The sequence below is a fragment of the Podarcis tiliguerta genome, assembly GCF_965153285.1.
Source record: "Podarcis tiliguerta genome assembly, chromosome: Z".
Classification (NCBI taxonomy): Eukaryota; Metazoa; Chordata; class Lepidosauria; order Squamata; family Lacertidae; genus Podarcis; species Podarcis tiliguerta.
In genome coordinates, this window is record NC_139553.1 from 23874940 (window position 1) to 23892206 (window position 17267).

Consider the following 17267-nt stretch of genomic DNA (forward strand, 5'->3'; position numbering starts at 1 on the left):
TCAAATGCAAGTTTGCATGAACAGATAAGATAATTGATCAGTGTTTCCAGGTAGTGTAGAATACTGATTCCCTTAACGCATACCCCTGATTATAACTGGAAGAGGAATGGGTGAGTAAAGACACACTTCCCATAAAATCAGACATACACAGTTTTGCCCACTTAAAGACTCTTCAGCTCTGGAAACTAGCATAAAGGCTTGATACAAAATTAGTGGAGGAATGGAATGAAATGTGGAATGGGAAACGAAGATGTTTTAGCAAGCTGAGTAGAAAATCATTCAGTTTGTTTTTCTAAAACATTAAGTATGTTATCACTGATCGGATAAAAGCCTTTGTTTTCTCTGTACCAGGTGTTCTTCAGCCTGAGGGTGGTACAGGTTCTACTTGTGCGCAGGAGTCCAAATGGTGGGATGACCAACATGTCACAAACTGTAGCACCATTGCCTCTTAATAACTTCCTATAAAGCAGAAAATCAAAAGATGAAAATAAGGTCCAAAATGAAACAGTTGTGCTTAACGTCATGATAAATAGAAACAAAAGCTAAAGTCAGGCTTGTAATTTTGCACTCAGGTGGACGCTGGTCACATTTATGGTTCTACTGAAAAATGTGGCATGGTTGGGGTCTGGTTGGGTCACAAACTTCCTTGGCAGGCTTTCATTCGTCTTGCTTCCTCTTGGGCTTCTTTGGATTCCGAGAGCGGCTTTTGGCTTTGCAGAGAGGGCAGATTGGTGCATTCCGATGGATCTGCTGATGGCATGACAAGCAAGCCTGAAATACAATAAAACCGTCCCATTAGGAAAGTGGTTTTTCCCTGGAAAGCCAGGGTGAGCAGCTTCTTCACCTTGATGGTTCAAGACACAGCCTGGCCAAGTTTCCTCAGAAGTCAACAAACACATACCAGCTGTGAGAAACTCTCTCATAATGTTAGAACTCAAGAGCCACCTCATAAAAACAACTGGCAGCAGGAGGTTACAGGACAGATGAAAGAAAGACTTCCTCATCACACAATCACTTGCAAGAAACATCCCTTAAATTTATTCTAAGATGGCCCAGGACTATGTCTAAGCTTGCAAAAATAAACAAGGCTGGAGAGAGTGTGGTAACATGGGCTCATATTTCCATATACGGTTGGGGCATGAGGGAGCACAAGCATTCTGGCATAAGGTACAGTGGTACCTCGGGTTAAGAACTTAATTCGTTCTGGAGGTCTGTTCTTAACCTGAAACTGTTCTTAACCTGAAGCACCACTTTAGCTAATGGGGCCTCCTGCTGCTGCTGCGCCCCCGGAGCACGATTTCTGTTCTCATCCTGAAGCATAGTTCTTAACCCGAGGTAATATTTCTGGGTTAGCGGAGTCTGTAACCTGAAGCGTATGTAACCTGAAGTGTATGTAACCTGAGGTACTACTATATTTGAAGCAATAGCCAACGTGTAGAGCCAGACCCAACACTTGTGCTGCGTTCTCTTAACATTAATATTAGAAATCTCCTCAGCATGAGGAATTAGTATGTCTTTTATTAACTGCAGCCCAGCTTGAAATTGTGCAACATCGGTCATGGAAAGAGGGGATCCCTTCTTACAACTGGATCAATAATGTATGGGAAGTGCTTTTCTTAGACCATCTCATGAGACATAGAAGAGCAGTGAAAGGGGTTACAAAAACGGATAATTCTGGTGAACTGAAATTTTCTTTTTCTTTTTTGCATTTGTGAATAAAGGGGAAAGTTTCCCTTCTCACATCTCAAGAGGGCCTGTGGAGAGGAAATTCTGACTAATAACCTAGAGTTTTATACTTAGAATTTATTCTGCAAACTGACGCATGATACATGATTTATTTGAATGAACTGTATATCAGGAATTGTGCTCCAAAATTTCTGGAGGGTGAAGGGTGCCACAATGTGTTGTTTTGCTGCTGGATTGCCTGACCACCAGTGACCCAAAAGGTGTGTCCTTACCTTCATGGGTGGGGGTTGCTGTCTGAATGTTGCTGTCTGTCTGGTGTCCTGTTTCCTGGCCACCTGTAGCTGTTGAGCAGCAGCTGCAGCCGCAGCCAAAGATTCTGGGATAGGAGGTTCCTGTGGTTCTGTTTGCCATTCAGCTTTCTGCTTTTCGAAGTAGCTAAATAAAGAAGAAAAACTAATACAGGCTATGCAGAATTGCTGCCACTCTTTCGGGGAGCTTACATTAGCTTTCACTGACCTGGTGCACTCCAGATGTTTTTGACCACAATTCCCATCAGCCCCAGCTAGCACAGCTGATGGGAGCTGTAGTCAGAAACATCTGGAGGGCACAAGGCTGGGGCAGACCTTGGCTTTGATCCAGTAGTGCTTTCCTTGTGTGATTATGCTGCCACTCACTGACAGACACAGGGAAACTCATCTGCGATACACATTTAAAGCAGTTTTACAACAGTTTAAGCAGGCACAGCTTCCCCCAAAGAATCCTGGGAACTGTAGTTTGTTAAGAACACTGAGAGTTGTTAAGAGACACACACATACACACTTCCTCTCCCAGCGATGCAATTCCTACAGTGGTTTGACATTCAATCACTCTTCCCAGGGAACTCTGGGAGTTACAGTACTGGGGGGAGGATAGAGAGTCTAAAAAGTCTCAGTCCCCTTAACAAACTACAGCTCCCAGGATTCTTTGGGGGAAGCCATGACATTTTAAAGTTGTATGATACTGCTTTAAATGTATAGGGCAGTTGAGGCCAAAAATGACTCTTCCAAAATATTATGGGGAATATTCAACATCTGGGAGTAGTCAACTCAGAGCTGCCATTTTGAACACCTGCCATGTGTCAGGTGTCATGTTCCATCCTGAGTACCTGTTCCTAAAGTTTTTGAACTACTATCTTCAAAATATATCATGTGAAGTATAAAGTGTACGGTTCAGGTATTGAATAGACTGCTTCTCCTTTCATCCCTACAGGTGCTTCCCTATATCTTTGATATCAGTAGGAAGACTCTTGATGTTAGAATGCTGGATGGAAATCTCTCTATCAAAGTGAGGTGTCAGCTAACAAAGAACAGTGTATCCCATTTGTGGTAGATTTCCATCCAGCATCTCCTAACTAACACCTGGCAATCAGAGAAAGCTACTCATAGTTGGCAAACTCTAAACTGCTTGCGATCAGCAAGCTTCCCAATCTATGCAAAGTATTAGTGAGACTTAGTGTACTTAAGCCATCTATCCGCAATCCTGGATCTCCTCCTTGTCATTCCATCACCTGTGTGTGTCTCCTTCAGACAGCTACTTTCCAAAGCAGCAGGATGGCTAGAATATATTGCATCAAACAGGACATCACCTGCAGGTACTGGGTAATTCAATCCATAGCATTGAATGCAGAACTGCAATATGTCATGTCCAATACATAGGCAAAACTACAACCAACCTTCACGGACATTTTAGAAACCACAAATAAGCAATTTTTACACACACATGTGGAGCAACCTGTGACTCAGGGTGGTCCAACTTTCCATACCAAATGGGCCACAAGAGTACTTAGGGGAAGTAAAGCCCTCTCACTGCCTTCCCTAAGTGAGGTGCTGAGTTTTGGGAAGAATGCTCAAGGCTCTGGCAGGGTCTTCAATCCCTCCCACCTCCTTGCCAAGGCTAGGGAAGTGCTAAGTGGGCTTTGGGAAGGCGGTGTGAGGGCTGCAAGGGGGTGGGTGTCAAATGTTGCCAAAGGCCACAAAAAGGCCCCAAGGGCTGCATATTGGACCACCTTGCTGTTACTAAACACTTCAGTTCTGAGAAGCACAACCAGGCAGACTTCTCAATAATTGCTTGTCAGCAGATCCAATAGCGTTGCAAAAAGGGAGAACTTCTGCATGCGCATGCTGGACACATGAACACAGCATGACCTCAACCATCACTAGGCTTCAGCGAAGGAGGGTCTTCTGAGCATTCCATTCTCAAAGCTCTATAATTGCTGGCTTGGGAATAGTATCATTTTTGTCAGAGCAATTGATGAATGCAGAAGCCAAAATGTTTTGCTATAATTTACAATTTCTGTTTTTAAGCCTTAGAGAACAATAAACAAAATCTCCAAAAGCATGATCCTCAAGTAAAGAGAGATCCAAAGGGCCTTCAGAATACTGGACATAGTCCATCACGGCACCCTGCATACACATCCCCTCTTCATTGTGCTTGAGAAGCTGTTTGCCTCTCAGGACCTGAAAGCAGGTACCTAAGCTTTTAACAAGTAATGTGTCAGCTTACTCAAGGGAGAGCTTCTCTTCCTCCTCACACAAATCTGGCAGCCTCTGCAAGCCCAGAGTCATCCTCAAGGCATCCACATGCTCCTTCAGTGGCTTGTACTCCTCATGCAAACGGCGGGTAGACTCCAAGAGCTTATTGAGGTCATTCTCCGACTGCTTGATTGTGTTCTCCATCTGGAGAAGGAACAAGGCAGCATTCATTAGGTTTGTCCAGCCCCGCCTGAAATGCAGCTGCAACAAAAGCACCAGGGGGCCCACACAATGTTGAGGTTTTTACATTCAGGTGAATATTTAAAAGAGACCAATGAAACTGTGATAAAGAGAGTCATCTGGGATATGGAAAGTCCATGCTGGATTCTGCAGGAGGCCAGAAACAGCACAGGTTGTGGGAACAGAAGCTGAAGTCAATGCCCTGAGAACCTCATTTTTAAAAATCAAGTTTCTAGGTCTTATGGTTGTAAAGAGATGTTCGTGGACTGCTGCAGTATCAGGAACCAGAGAGGTGGCTGTATAAGATTCCCTGTACAAATTCATTTCCTGTTTATTCCTGTTTCCCCTTCTTCTGCCACTTTCCCAGTGCTGGATTTCCCAGTGCTGTGCTATCCTCTCACAGTGATTACATAAAATACTTTGATGGTGCCATAAAATATTAACAATAATATACATATTGGGCAGGATTCTAGACCTTTCTCTCTCACTCACTCTTTGTCCCTCTCTCTGCTTCACCCCCCCTCGCCCTCCCCCCCCCCCACATCAAGCATTGTAGCAAGATCATAAATAATGAACGTAACATCTTCTTTTCTACCACCTTTTTGCACAGTGACAGAAAGTTCAATAGCTGAATGTTTTGTTCACATAAAAGTTGCTCTGAGTTCCCTTCTGCCTAGCCTGTCAGGGGGGAAAGTGAAATAACAAATCTTGGACAGACAACATTTTTTGCAACCAGGACTGAGAAGCAAATGAATTCAGCACACATTTCTGAGGAGTAGCATCTAAGAGGGAAAGCACAACATTAGTAGTAGATAAGCCTTCACACTATGCCAGGTTACTCAGGAGTACACCCAACAAATGCAAGAGTCATGCTTACTCCCAGGTAAGTATGCATAAGACTGCAACTCGAATGATCATGAAAACTCATTACCACCATGCATGGCTGTCACTTACAACATTGATGTCAGCATGGATGAGTCTCAGTTCCTCCACATGAGCCATTTTCTCCTGCAGCAGGAGGTCCATCTCCTGTTTGTATTCCTTGAGGTGCCTTTCCTCAGATTCCAGAGCCTCGAATTCAGCCTTCAAGCGGGCCTTGATCTTCTCCATTTGCAAAGTCTTGTTTCTGGGGAAGGGGGGGAGGGGATACACACAGGCACAAATGCACAGAAAATATCAAAGTAAAGCTGAGGTGGCATTTCCTGTTTGCCAAAAGGCATTTAAATAATTCCAACCACAGTCATAAATGTCAGGTGATGAGGCTGAGCTCCAAAGAAAGTGGGGTTCGGCAGCAGGGACATAGAATGAAGCTTTGGCTATGTTCAAATCTGGGCATCATAAGCCGAGAGATGCACAACCGTCACACATGCAGCCCCTTTGCTCCTGTGTCATACCTTGCTTCATACAAAACAACACCCAAATCTACAGTCAACCATAGCTTCCTGTTACACCCAACTGGGAAACATTGGTCAACCATTTCTAATCAAGTCTGGATATGAAGGGTTAAAGTTGGCTTTAAAATCTTGACTTGTTCCGAAGCCATAGTTTCCTGGTTCTAACACTACAGGTTATGGTTAGCTGCCACTTCCTAGCTTTTCCACTCGCTCATTTTTAAATAATAAAATTTAAAGGGCAGAGGCCACATATGTGCCATTTTTGGCTTCAAATGCAATTTGGCAATTTTTGACCAGTCAGCTGACTGGCATGTCAAATGTACAATCAACATATCTAACTGGCACATGGTTCATTTCTTGCTTAACAGATTACCTAATGCAAGGTATATGGGCACAACTCAGTGACTTAGCAGGGAAGAAAAAGCACTGGTGCTTCCAGTATCAGAGGCAGTACCAGTTTTAGGGGAACATGAATGGGAAGATGCCTTATGAGCTTCCTATAGGCATCTTCTTGGCCACTGTGGGAAAAGAATGCTGGACTAGCTGGGCCTTTGGAATAACAGGGCTTTACTTATGAGCATAAAGGGACGCGAGTGGCGCTGTGGGTTAAACCACAGAGCCTAGGACTTGCCAATCAGAAGGTCAGCGGTTTGAATCCCCGCGACGGGGTGAGCTCCCGTTGCTCGGTCCCTGCTCCTGCCAACCTTGCAGTTCGAAAGCACATCAAAGTGCAAGTAGATAAATAGGTACCACCCCGGTGGGAAGGTAAACAGCGTTTCCATGCACTGCTCTGGTTTGCCAGAAGTGGCTTAGTCATGCTGGCCACATGGCCCGGAAGCTGTATGCGGACAAACGCCGGCTCCCTTGGCCTATAGAGCGAGATGAGCGCCGCAACCCCAGAGTCAGTCACGACTGGACCTAATGGTCAGGGGTCCCTTTACCTTTACCTTACTTACCTCACTTGCCTATACCGAGTTGGGACCATCTAGCTCTGAGCTGTCTGCACTGACTGGCAGTGGCCCTCCACTTTTATAAACAGGAATCTTCACTAGCCCTGCCTGGAAATGCCAGGGATTGAACCTGGGACTTTCTGTATGTAAAGCAGGTGCTTCACCACTTAGTTCTAGCCCTACCCTGTTGGATCTCAGTCCCCAGCACCACCACATCTAAGGCAGCCAACTCTTCTTTGTAGCCTCTGTCTGGTGAAAACTGCTCCATACACCTTAACTTCTACATTGCCATTTTCTGCACTGCTTCTGTTGCCCCTCTCTTTCCCATTACAGCACATCATTAGCACCAAGGCTTCAACAACAGGGGAAAATGGAGTCGTATCATATCTTTTGCCACCTAGCTCTGCATGGGCCTCCTCAGCTGCAGTGGAAATGATCAGAGAGACGCTGTCCCTCATTACGGCCTCACCTGCAGCCTACAATGCCGTAACGGCTCTGCCACCAGCTCTATCGCCCCCTTCTCTCAAGCCTCATGCACTCACACTTCCAAGAACACATTGAACAAAAGAGCACACTTTTGCACACACTTTTCCTGGTCTCCTCAGCACATTTTGCCGCAGCTCAGAACAAATGGGAGGATGAAGACTTGCAGCAATGCCATCTTTTTGTTCAGAATGGAACACGTAGCACAGTGGCAGAAGGAGAGAAAACCCTGAGCTAGGTGGCAAAATAACTGGTTTCTCTTCAGAAGTTGCAAGTTCAATCTATTGCATCATCTCCACCAACACCTTCACACAGGAGGGCAGGAGTCTACATGAGACATTGGGGGGGGGGGCGGAATTCCTGCCTTTCAGAGCAGACCATATTTCCTTAAGTAGGTTACATGTCTGACTCAGTATAAGCCAGCCCTATATATTCAGAGGGTTCATCTCTTTGGGGGAAATAGTGTTCTTTACAATGATAGAAGAAATGAAAAAAGAGAGAAAAGTTTAGGCTACCTCTAGCACAACTAGGATGTCAGAGGAGTAATTAAGGTAGAACAGAGCATCATAACTAAGACAGAAGGAAACCTGGGAAGGGGGGAGCTTTCAGCCAAGTCGCTGTTGTTAGAAATTGAATAAAATAATAACAAGTTGTCATTAATTTATCAGTTTTGATTTTCCCCTATGCCCTTCTCTGTTCCTGGGTCAACTTTTCATTCAAGGCTACTTGTAATGCCCCGTGTTATCCCTACAAGCAAATCTGTAACCAGTGGGCTATAAAAACCCACCCTTAAATAAGGAGAGGAGAGCGTTGGACATTAGAAGCCAGAATAGTCTTCAAAATAATAATAATAATGAAAAAGCTATAGAACGATCAGTATCTCCTCCTTCATCCATCAATCTAATACACACACTCCTCTTGCAAATCATGCCTCAAAACTCACTCCTATGGTGTTTCACTTTTATTTTGGGCATTCATGTGCTAGCTGTATAACTAGATTCTCTGGGTATTTTGCATTAGAAACCCAAAGCACAATTCAAATTTGACACAATGAAAACACTGGAGTTAATTATAGAACAATAAAATCCATCTGAAATCATAAACACCACAACATTTTTTTTAAATCCAGCATGAGGGAGGCGTGGTGTCAGAATCTAACCCACCAGACAAATGTGCCTACTGTAAATAAAAGGTACAGAGTGCCTCCAGACTGTCAATTTTTTGTGTGAGGGATTTATGCAGTTAAATTGGATTAAAGAGATCTGCCACCGTAGCACAACAAAGAAATGGTCTTTCTGCAGGTTGAAAAGTGATGGGAAAATGCACTGGAAAGAGTGAAGTGAATAGGAGAAAATCTTATATGTACACAACAAGGAAATCAGGATGAAATCTCAATAAACAAGACCTCTGGAATCACAGAAATGGCCTCACATGGCACCTTAAAAGGCAAGTGTCTGGGGAGCACTTTCTGTTAAAGAGGGTGCTACCATGAAAAGGTCCTCTCCCCAGTCACCACCTGCCTCACTTTGTTAGAGGCAGAGGACAGGAGACCCTGGAAAAGGCCCTCTGTAGAACAGACTTTGGATTTTTCATGGTCTGATGATTAGATACAAATAAACTAATTGGATCTCTGTAGAACAGAGGCAGCTATCCAGAAGCTGTAGACTACAACATAATCAGCACTGGCCAGTACAGCTAATATTTATGAATTATGGCAGTTGTAGTCCAAAACTGGGAGGGCACCACGTTGGCTACCCCTGTACAGAAGATCTCAAGATCCAAGCATGTATGCATTGGAGAAAGCAATCTTTCAAGGAGCCTGGCCCAAACTGCTCAGGATTTTATAGGTTAATACAACAGAGCTCAAGCATAAGCGCTAGAGCATCTTCCTTGCATACAGAAAGCCAGAAGTTCAACCCCTGGCATCTCCAAGTAAGGCTTGGAGAGACCCCCTCCCTGAAATCCTGGGGACTTGCTGCCAATCAGTGTTGGCAACTGTGTTGGCATTCTGGTCTGATACAGTATGAGGCAGGTTCCTATGGTCCATTTCAAAATGTGACTCTGCCTTCACAAAAAGACTTAGACAAGGTAAATGAAACAATAAGAAGAGCATGATGTTCATATTATATAAAACACCACATTAAAAGTGAAAGAGGAATGGTGCTTTGCAAACTACATATGTCCCAGTAACATGCACATCTGTCCACTTTATAAAAATGTAAAAGGTTCCATTGCATGGAAGGGTGTGCATTCCCAGCTCATTGTGTGTGTTTTTGTGTGTGTGTGTTGGAGGGAGGCTTTAGAAAACTGCAGCAGCTGTGCTCAGTCCATTATTTCTTTCTTTTGTGTGTCTCCAATGTGCAATCTACTCCCTTAATAAGCAGGGGAGTTGATCCCCCTGCATAAAAGAGAAAGGAAAGAAAACTGACTATGCTTTGCATCCCTATATTTACCAAGGCCCTTCTCTTTTATCACAGGAGAAGGGAAACACAGTGTGCATCTAAAATGACACTATTTTCTGGTGAGATTCAGTCACATACAGGCAAATTGCATGGGTTGTGAAATTAAAGTTGTTTTGGAACTCCTGCACAACAAAACCGCTTCCTCCCCCAAATCAAACTTTTTTGTACTGGAATGTGTGGGACAGGCACAATGTCAAATAACCTCTCTGTAAACAAATCAGAATAAATGCTCAATAAATATCTGGTGTCTAAACCTCCCTGCAAACTTGTGCAAACAAATCAGGATGAATGTTAAAAACCTGTAATGAAGATTTCCCCAATACAAATTCTGCCCCATCCTCTCTTGGCAAGGATATACCCAAATTCACCTGTCCTCTACCTTGACTATTTCCAAAAGTGTTTCAGCTTAGGAGGAATAACATCTTCAACTTAGAAATCTATCTTCCAACTTTGTTCATCGTCAGAGCTCCTCATCCATCAAAACTGCTTTATGTTGCTAAAAAAAATTACTGTTTCCAATCCCAGTTACAAGGGAGCAAGCTTTATTGAGCCCAGTGGGACTTCTTCCTGAGTAAGCATGCACAGCATCAGGCTTATTAATTTGTTTCCTGAGGCATCCTTCCATAAAGAATGTAGCAAGGCAGACTTTAACACAGAACAGCTTTTGACAACCAGGTGCCCTCCAGATGTTATTGGACTGCAACTCTCGCTATGCTGGCTGAGGCTGGTGGGAGTTATAGTTTAACATCTAGAGGGGACTAGGGTGGTAGAGGCTGATACAAAGCAATTAAAATGATAATAATGGACGATTTTCTGCAAATGTATGGTCCATAATTCCGCTGTGCATATTTTATGTGCAAGTCAGTCTGGGGCCGCCTCCCCCTCCCCCCGTCTGTTGCTCTCAAAAGAAGCTCCATTTAAAATCCAATGGACCTTTTGTGTGACATTTATAGTAGCTACTTTTACACTAGCATAAATTAGCCACTCTTTCACAGTGGAAAAGGAAAACGGGCGCGAGGAGAAATTAAGCTGCAATCCGACGCACGCTTTTTCCTGGAAGTAAACCACGACAGACACAGAAGGGCTGCATTAGGAGTAAACATGCGTGGAATCGGGCTGTATATCACCATCCTTTCTAAAAACGGCACACAAACAACGAAAGCCTTACCTGATCTCTTTGATGCTTTCAAGTTTGCACATGATTTCCTGTTCATCAGCCATGCTTTCTCATTCGCGATTTTAACCTCCCGTGGAAATGAGCAAAATAATAGCAGGCAAAGAGGAGGGAGAAAGGAAAATCCAATACAATAGACACAATGTAGCCGCCCCGACCGTGCTTCTGAGCGCAAAGACTGCGGTAGGGGAGAGCGAGACCTCTCGGGACTTCGAGTTCAGATTGTAATAGCGGTCCAGGCTCATTTAGGCGGCCAAGACTACAAGGCCCACAATGCAAAGCGCGGAGCCACTGCTCTCTTTCTTCCGGCAACCTCTCTTTGCATTTGTCACAGCTAATTATGTCCAGTGGTCATTAGGAGTGCAAATGAGTGAGATGCGTTTTCCTAGAGTGTTTTTTTAGTGGAGATTGGAGAGTGGAGATTATGGATTTTTCCATAATAATGTTTCATCAAATGAATTAAAAACTACAACCACTATTTGACAAAATTTGGATAAAATGCTGTATAAAAATTACATAGTTACTTTGTGCTATATATAGTCAATAGACGGTAGAATAGAGTAATGTATACTGTACGAAAGGAGAGCAAATTGCACAAAGCTATGTGTGTATGTCTGTGTGTGAGAGAGAGTATTGTTTTGTGTGAGCTTTGTGCAACATAGACAGCCCCCCTTTGTGAAATACAGTCATACCTTGGGTTAAATATGCTTCAGGTTGAGCATTTTCATGTTACCCTCTGCGGTGACCCGGAAGTAACGGAACGCATTACTTCTGGGTTTCGCCACTCGCGCATATGCAGACGCTCAAAATGACGTCACGCGCATGCGCAGAAGCTGCGAATCGCGACCCACGCAGACGTGCAGTTGCGGGCTGCATTCCACTCAGGATGTGAACAGGTCTGCAGAACGGATCCCGTTCACATCCAGAGGTACCACTGTATAAACTAATGATTCCAATCACTTTGAAGAATATCTGTACGTTTTGTTCCGTAACTTTCATTCTCAAAGAGTTACAGACTTACTTTTTAAAATGAAAGCTGTAGGTTTGGGGGCTGCTGCTCACTGTGGGCTCTGTACATTCATACCCCCATTCTCACCTCTTGGCAGCCCTGCTCAACACGCCCTTTCCTTGTCCTTACTGAACCAAAGCGATGGGTGTTTTGCTCCCTTCCCCCACTCTCTCTCTTCATCCCCTGCCTCCTTTTTGGAAAGAAAAAAAGAGGGGCTCCTGCCTCCTTCACAATTTGTGGTTCTTGCCTCCACCAACTATCGGTTCACACAAAGCATTTGCTTTTAGTTGTTCCTTTTTATGATAAAATGCACCACGTATTAATGTAGTGCAGCAGACTATTCCACTCCAAGACAGAGGGAATTAACGTAAAAGCCCATTACCCTAGTGGTCTAGAGGCCTGTAACTGTAGCTGTGAACAGAAAGAGATAGAACGATTAAAATTTTTGCATCAGGACTTCCAATAAGGCAACACTGTCACCTTTTATTCATCTCACAATATCATGTCACATTCTTTTAAAAAGCTAGCTGCACATACATATGTGGGAGAAATGTTGATTCAATGACCCTACCTAATTGGTAGTCTCTGAAACAATATGCAAAGTGAAAAACAGAAACCCCTTGAAATTCACCCTGTTCTGAATTTTGCATTGCAATTCTGCAGCCAAATAATGTATTCAATAAGGCATATACTGGAGTTAAGTGTGCATTAAAAATACATATATTAGTGAACATAACACACAATAGCCATGCTGCCTGGGGCTGATGGGAATTGTAGCCCAAAACATTTAGAGGACACTAGGTCCAGACCATAGGAAGCTACCTTGATGGTAAGAGCTGTTTGACAGTGGAACAGACTTCCACAAGAGGTGGTGGACTCTTCTCCCTTGGAAGTTTTTAAGCAGAGTTTGGATAACCATCTGTCATGGATGCTTTAGCTGAGATTCCTGCGTTGCAGTGGGTCCCTTCCAGCTCTACACTTCTATGATTCTGTTATTTTACAACAGCAGCAGCAGGAGGAGGAGGAGGAGGAGCAGGAGCAGCAACAACAACAACTAGATCTATTGTGAGATTAAATATTCTGCTGCATTTTCTGAGGAAACTGTTATGGCCCCCATAATTTCATTCCGGAGGTCCGTTCTTAACCTGTAACTGTTCTTAACCTGAGGTACCACTTTAGCTACTGGGGCCTCCCACTGCCGCCATGCCGCCATCGTGCAATTTCTGTTCTCATCCTGAAGCAAAGTTCTTAACCTGAGGTACTATTTCTGGGTTAGAGGAGTCTGAAACCTGAAGCGTCTGTAACCTGAACCGTTCGTAACCTGAGGCATCACTGTAATATAATCCTTGGTTTCAGGAGAACGCTTTAAAAACCCAGATCAGCTTAGGGCTATATGTTTGGAGGATTCAGGATCCTTTGATGTGTGATTTAATTAGAGAAATTAAATGTGATTGCTTTGAGGGGGTTGAGGGACATTAGCTGCAGTGGGCCAGTGAGTCTCCTCTGGTTGCTAAGACACTGAGGGAATGAGAGCTGGCAGGTTGAGGAGATGCGGAGGGAGAGGAAATTAAGATTCCACAGAGAATGCACAAAACATGAGCAATGGCAAGGGGCTTATCCACCTTCAACAACAACATCAACAAAACTCATTTTTTTCTTTGTTATTTTTATTTTAGCCCAAGGTAACATTTTCAAGCTGGATTTATTTCTTCATGGGTTTATTCAGTTCCCCATCACATCAATGAATGCAATATGAGTCAGACTGCAATCCATAGCCCACTTAAACCATCAACACCCCTGACCACTGGTCCTGCTAGCTAGGGATAATGGGTATTGTAGTCCAAAAGCAGCTGGAGACCCAAGTTTGGGAAATATCAGTATAGAAACTACTGAGTTAGATGGCAAGTTAAAAATGGTTTACTTACAAATCCTTCAAAGGTCAGATTCACATGCTTTTCCATACAGCAATTAGAAAACACAGGCAGGAAAATTTATGTTCCAGTGTGGTGAGTGCTTCTAAATTATTTGTTTAGAATCACAAAGATGGCTTGTTTAAGCCACACATTCTGAACTTAAAGCAACTAGCTCAGAACTCCATACTGGTAGGATTTACATGTTGGAATGGAAGAGAACAAAGGCTTGCTAACCCTCCCTCCCAAGGTAAGGTGGAGTGACCTAGCTAAGCCTGGCAGGACAGCTTACTGTATGGTCTTAACCCAATGATTCTCAAACTTCTTTCTCTGGGCCACATGTTCAGAATAAAAATTTCCTTGCGCCACACCAAATGTTTTTATTGATTAGAAATACAACGGAAAACAAAATGAATAAACTCCTAGCAGTGCTTGATTTTGAAAAGATCTCTATCCATCTTCCTGGGGGGGGGGGGTTCAGCCAGAACTCACCGGGGCTCAGTTCCGGCACCTCTCAGGTGGGTGCCATTGCCATTCTAAGAGAATGAGAGGTGTTCATGGTGACTTCCAGCACCAGTTTTTCGGGAAAAAAGCAAAAAAAAAAAAGCACTGCATTCTGCAATATAAATAAATACATACATACATACATACATACATACATACTACTTTGATACCATACTATACTACACTGAAATGTTTAAATGTCCTTGAATCTTTCTGCTAAACTTGCCATCCTCTCCTGCCAAACTACTGTGGTACAGCACACTCTTTGAGAACCACTGCCTTAAGCATTAATTAGACTTAAGCATTTTGGTTATATGAGGCTGATTATCCCATACGGGGGGTGGGTGGAAGTTGTAATCCAGTAAGGTCTAGAGGGCCACTGGTTTGCTATCCACATTGTAGATAACTTCAATGAGTTGTTATAGCAAGATACATTTAAAAAAAAAAAAAAAAAAAAAAAACCAGCATTGCTGGTGGCTATTGACCTAGGCACATCCCACATGTTTGTAGAAGCCTTTTAAAGCAGCAGTGTGGCTCCTGAAGATGAGATTTGCAAGTGGCTAAGAGGGAACACAGAAAGAAACTCCCAATGGATGCTATTTGCTTTGGGTGGGTGGTGTGGGAACTGATGATGCTTTGCAGACTAACAGCATCAGGATGTTTGCCATCCTGCTCATGCTCAGTAGATATATTTGTGAATACAGCAAACTGTGTACATGCAGAATGATGGGCTTGTCAGTGATCTCTCTCTCTCTCAAATAACATTTAAGAAAACAATTAATAAATATGAAGTCATTGAGACATACTTTCCATAAAGGTTAAAGGAGAATCATGAAACAGCTGACTCACTTTAATTTTAAAGGGCAAATCAATACGGGATAAGAGAGAAATAAAATGAGTCACTATAAAATTCATTTAATAAACTGGGGGGAGGGCGGCTAGCAGAGTTTGGATCATATCAATAAGTCCAGCTGGCTTTCTGGCAGTGACGCCTTGTGCCTCAATTTTCTTATTTATTTATTTGTACATCTGTTTCATCTGATTTCAGTAGAACCCTCGCTTCATTCTGTAAACTGCTTTGGGATCTATGATTGAGCAGTAAGACAACACAAAAATGAAACTACTTATGTATATATATGGGGTGTATAGGGGACATGTAGCACCTCTGTTGGGGGACAGGTCATGCTCTTTTGGGGGTAGTTTGTCCACCTTTGGTCTCCACCCTGCTCTCAGCTCTCATCCTAGAAGCTGACACCATGCGACCGCGGTCACACTGTGGGAATGGCTTCGACTGACCAGCTAACCAGGTAAGGGTAACAGATGAGTCTCAAACCCTTGGTAAGGTTCTGGCGGCTTGAGTGAATGAAACCAATAATGGGTCCAACAGTTTCTGATTGTGCTATAGAGGGAAATGAGGGGCAAATGGGGCTCATCAACCTGGGAAGTTAGCTCATCCAGGAGAAGGAAAACTCTGATCCTAAACCTCTGTTGAGAAAGGCTTCAGAAATAAATCCTGAGGAAAAATCTTGCTGTCTTGCAGGACATCTTCAGGAGAAGAAAAGGCTAAACAGTAAACTCTACACAAATCCAGAGTGGAGTTGGATGGGTGACTTATACACCTCTGTCTGGCAACTCTTGCAGCCAAGCTGGTGCCAATTGTATTGTTTCGCTTTCCTTTGGATCAACCACAGCAGCGAGATCAAGGGGGGAGTTTTGTTATCTGGGCAGCCCAGGACCCTCCATGCACACTGCACAGGAAAGAGGTCATTTCAGTGCTGCTAATGTGGGAGCCAGAAGTTATGAGTTACTGTTCTGTACAGACAAAGAAGGTGCTGTGATTCTCCAGTGGTTTGACTTCACACCCAGGAGCACACTCTATTATCTCTCAGGACGTGTGGAGACCAGCAACAACTGTGTCTGACAGTGAGGGCAGAACATAGCCATAGTTGCTAGCATCCACTGATAGCAGAGATACCCTTGCTTGTTTATATTTCATAAAATTGTAAAAAAACAAAACAAAAAACCCCACAACCCTCAAAGTGGTTTACAAAGAGAATGAAACAATAAAATTCTTAGAAACTGTCACAAGGAACTATTTAAACATTAAAGAAATCAGCACCAAACTACAAACAGATTAAAACACACACCAGCATTTGACACATCTGGGTGGGCTTGCCTGAACAACATTTTTAGCAGAACAGAGCAGAGTGAAAAAATGCATGTTTGATGTCAATAGGTAAAGAATTCCAAAATGTAGCTGCCATATCTCCCCAGACTCTGTGATCATCATCTGAGGCCTTTGTGTGCCTCACCCACAAGAGGTCTAGAGGGTGGCAACAAGAGAGAATGGACTTTTATGCGGTGGTTTCCCGCTTGTGAGATGCTCTCCCCAGGGAGGTTCATTTGTTGCCTTCAACCCATATATTTAGGTGCCAGGCAAAAACATTCCTCTTCTCCCTGGCCTTCAGCTATTTAAATCTATGAACTTTTAAACTGGGATGGGGGTACTGTTTTTGCCTAATACTATGTTATGTATTTTTGTATTTTTATATTGTAAACCACCTTGTGATCCTGGGATGAAGGGTGGTATAGAAATTTAATAAATAATAACAACAATAGATCAAGTTACTAGAAATGCGGAACAGGTATCCTGCAGCACCTCTATCAATGCCAGTTCTGTTGACTGAAGTGGTTGAGTGGGTGCATTATGCCGGGAAGGTGGCCTCATTGGCAAACCTGTCCTAAGTTGTTTACGGCTTCTTATAGACGGACACTTTGAACTTAGCCCGGTTGCGAACCGGCGGCCAGTGCAGACCTCCGAGCACAGGTGTTACAAGCTGACAGGGTCAGCAATTGTGCTGCAGCATCCTGCACCAACAGCAGCTCGCTCCTCCCTACTCCTCCTCCGCCCTCCCAGCCACCCATTGAGCGCACTGCAGCAGCCC

General features: G+C 43.6%; 2 protein-coding genes across 2 annotated transcripts in view; one reads left to right on the plus strand and one right to left on the minus strand.

Annotated features, from left to right (window-relative positions):
- LOC310669598 (tigger transposable element-derived protein 1-like) overlaps window positions 1-11475 on the plus strand; it is a 433144-nt gene extending 421669 nt beyond the window's left edge. The window contains exon 3 of the mRNA XM_083423967.1: window positions 11461-11475. The gene's annotated coding sequence lies outside the window, so the exon portion shown is untranslated. The remainder of the gene's footprint in view (window positions 1-11460) is intronic.
- Window positions 152-11158, minus strand: ZC4H2 (zinc finger C4H2-type containing). The gene is made up of 5 exons (XM_083424159.1): window positions 10894-11158; window positions 5391-5562; window positions 4228-4400; window positions 1959-2121; window positions 152-771 (listed from the first exon to the last, which is right to left on the minus strand). Exons 1-5 carry the CDS (start codon window positions 10944-10946, stop codon window positions 658-660), a joined length of 675 nt encoding a protein of 224 aa, XP_083280285.1. The 5' UTR covers window positions 10947-11158; the 3' UTR covers window positions 152-657.
- Window positions 11476-17267: the final 5792 nt, after the last annotated feature.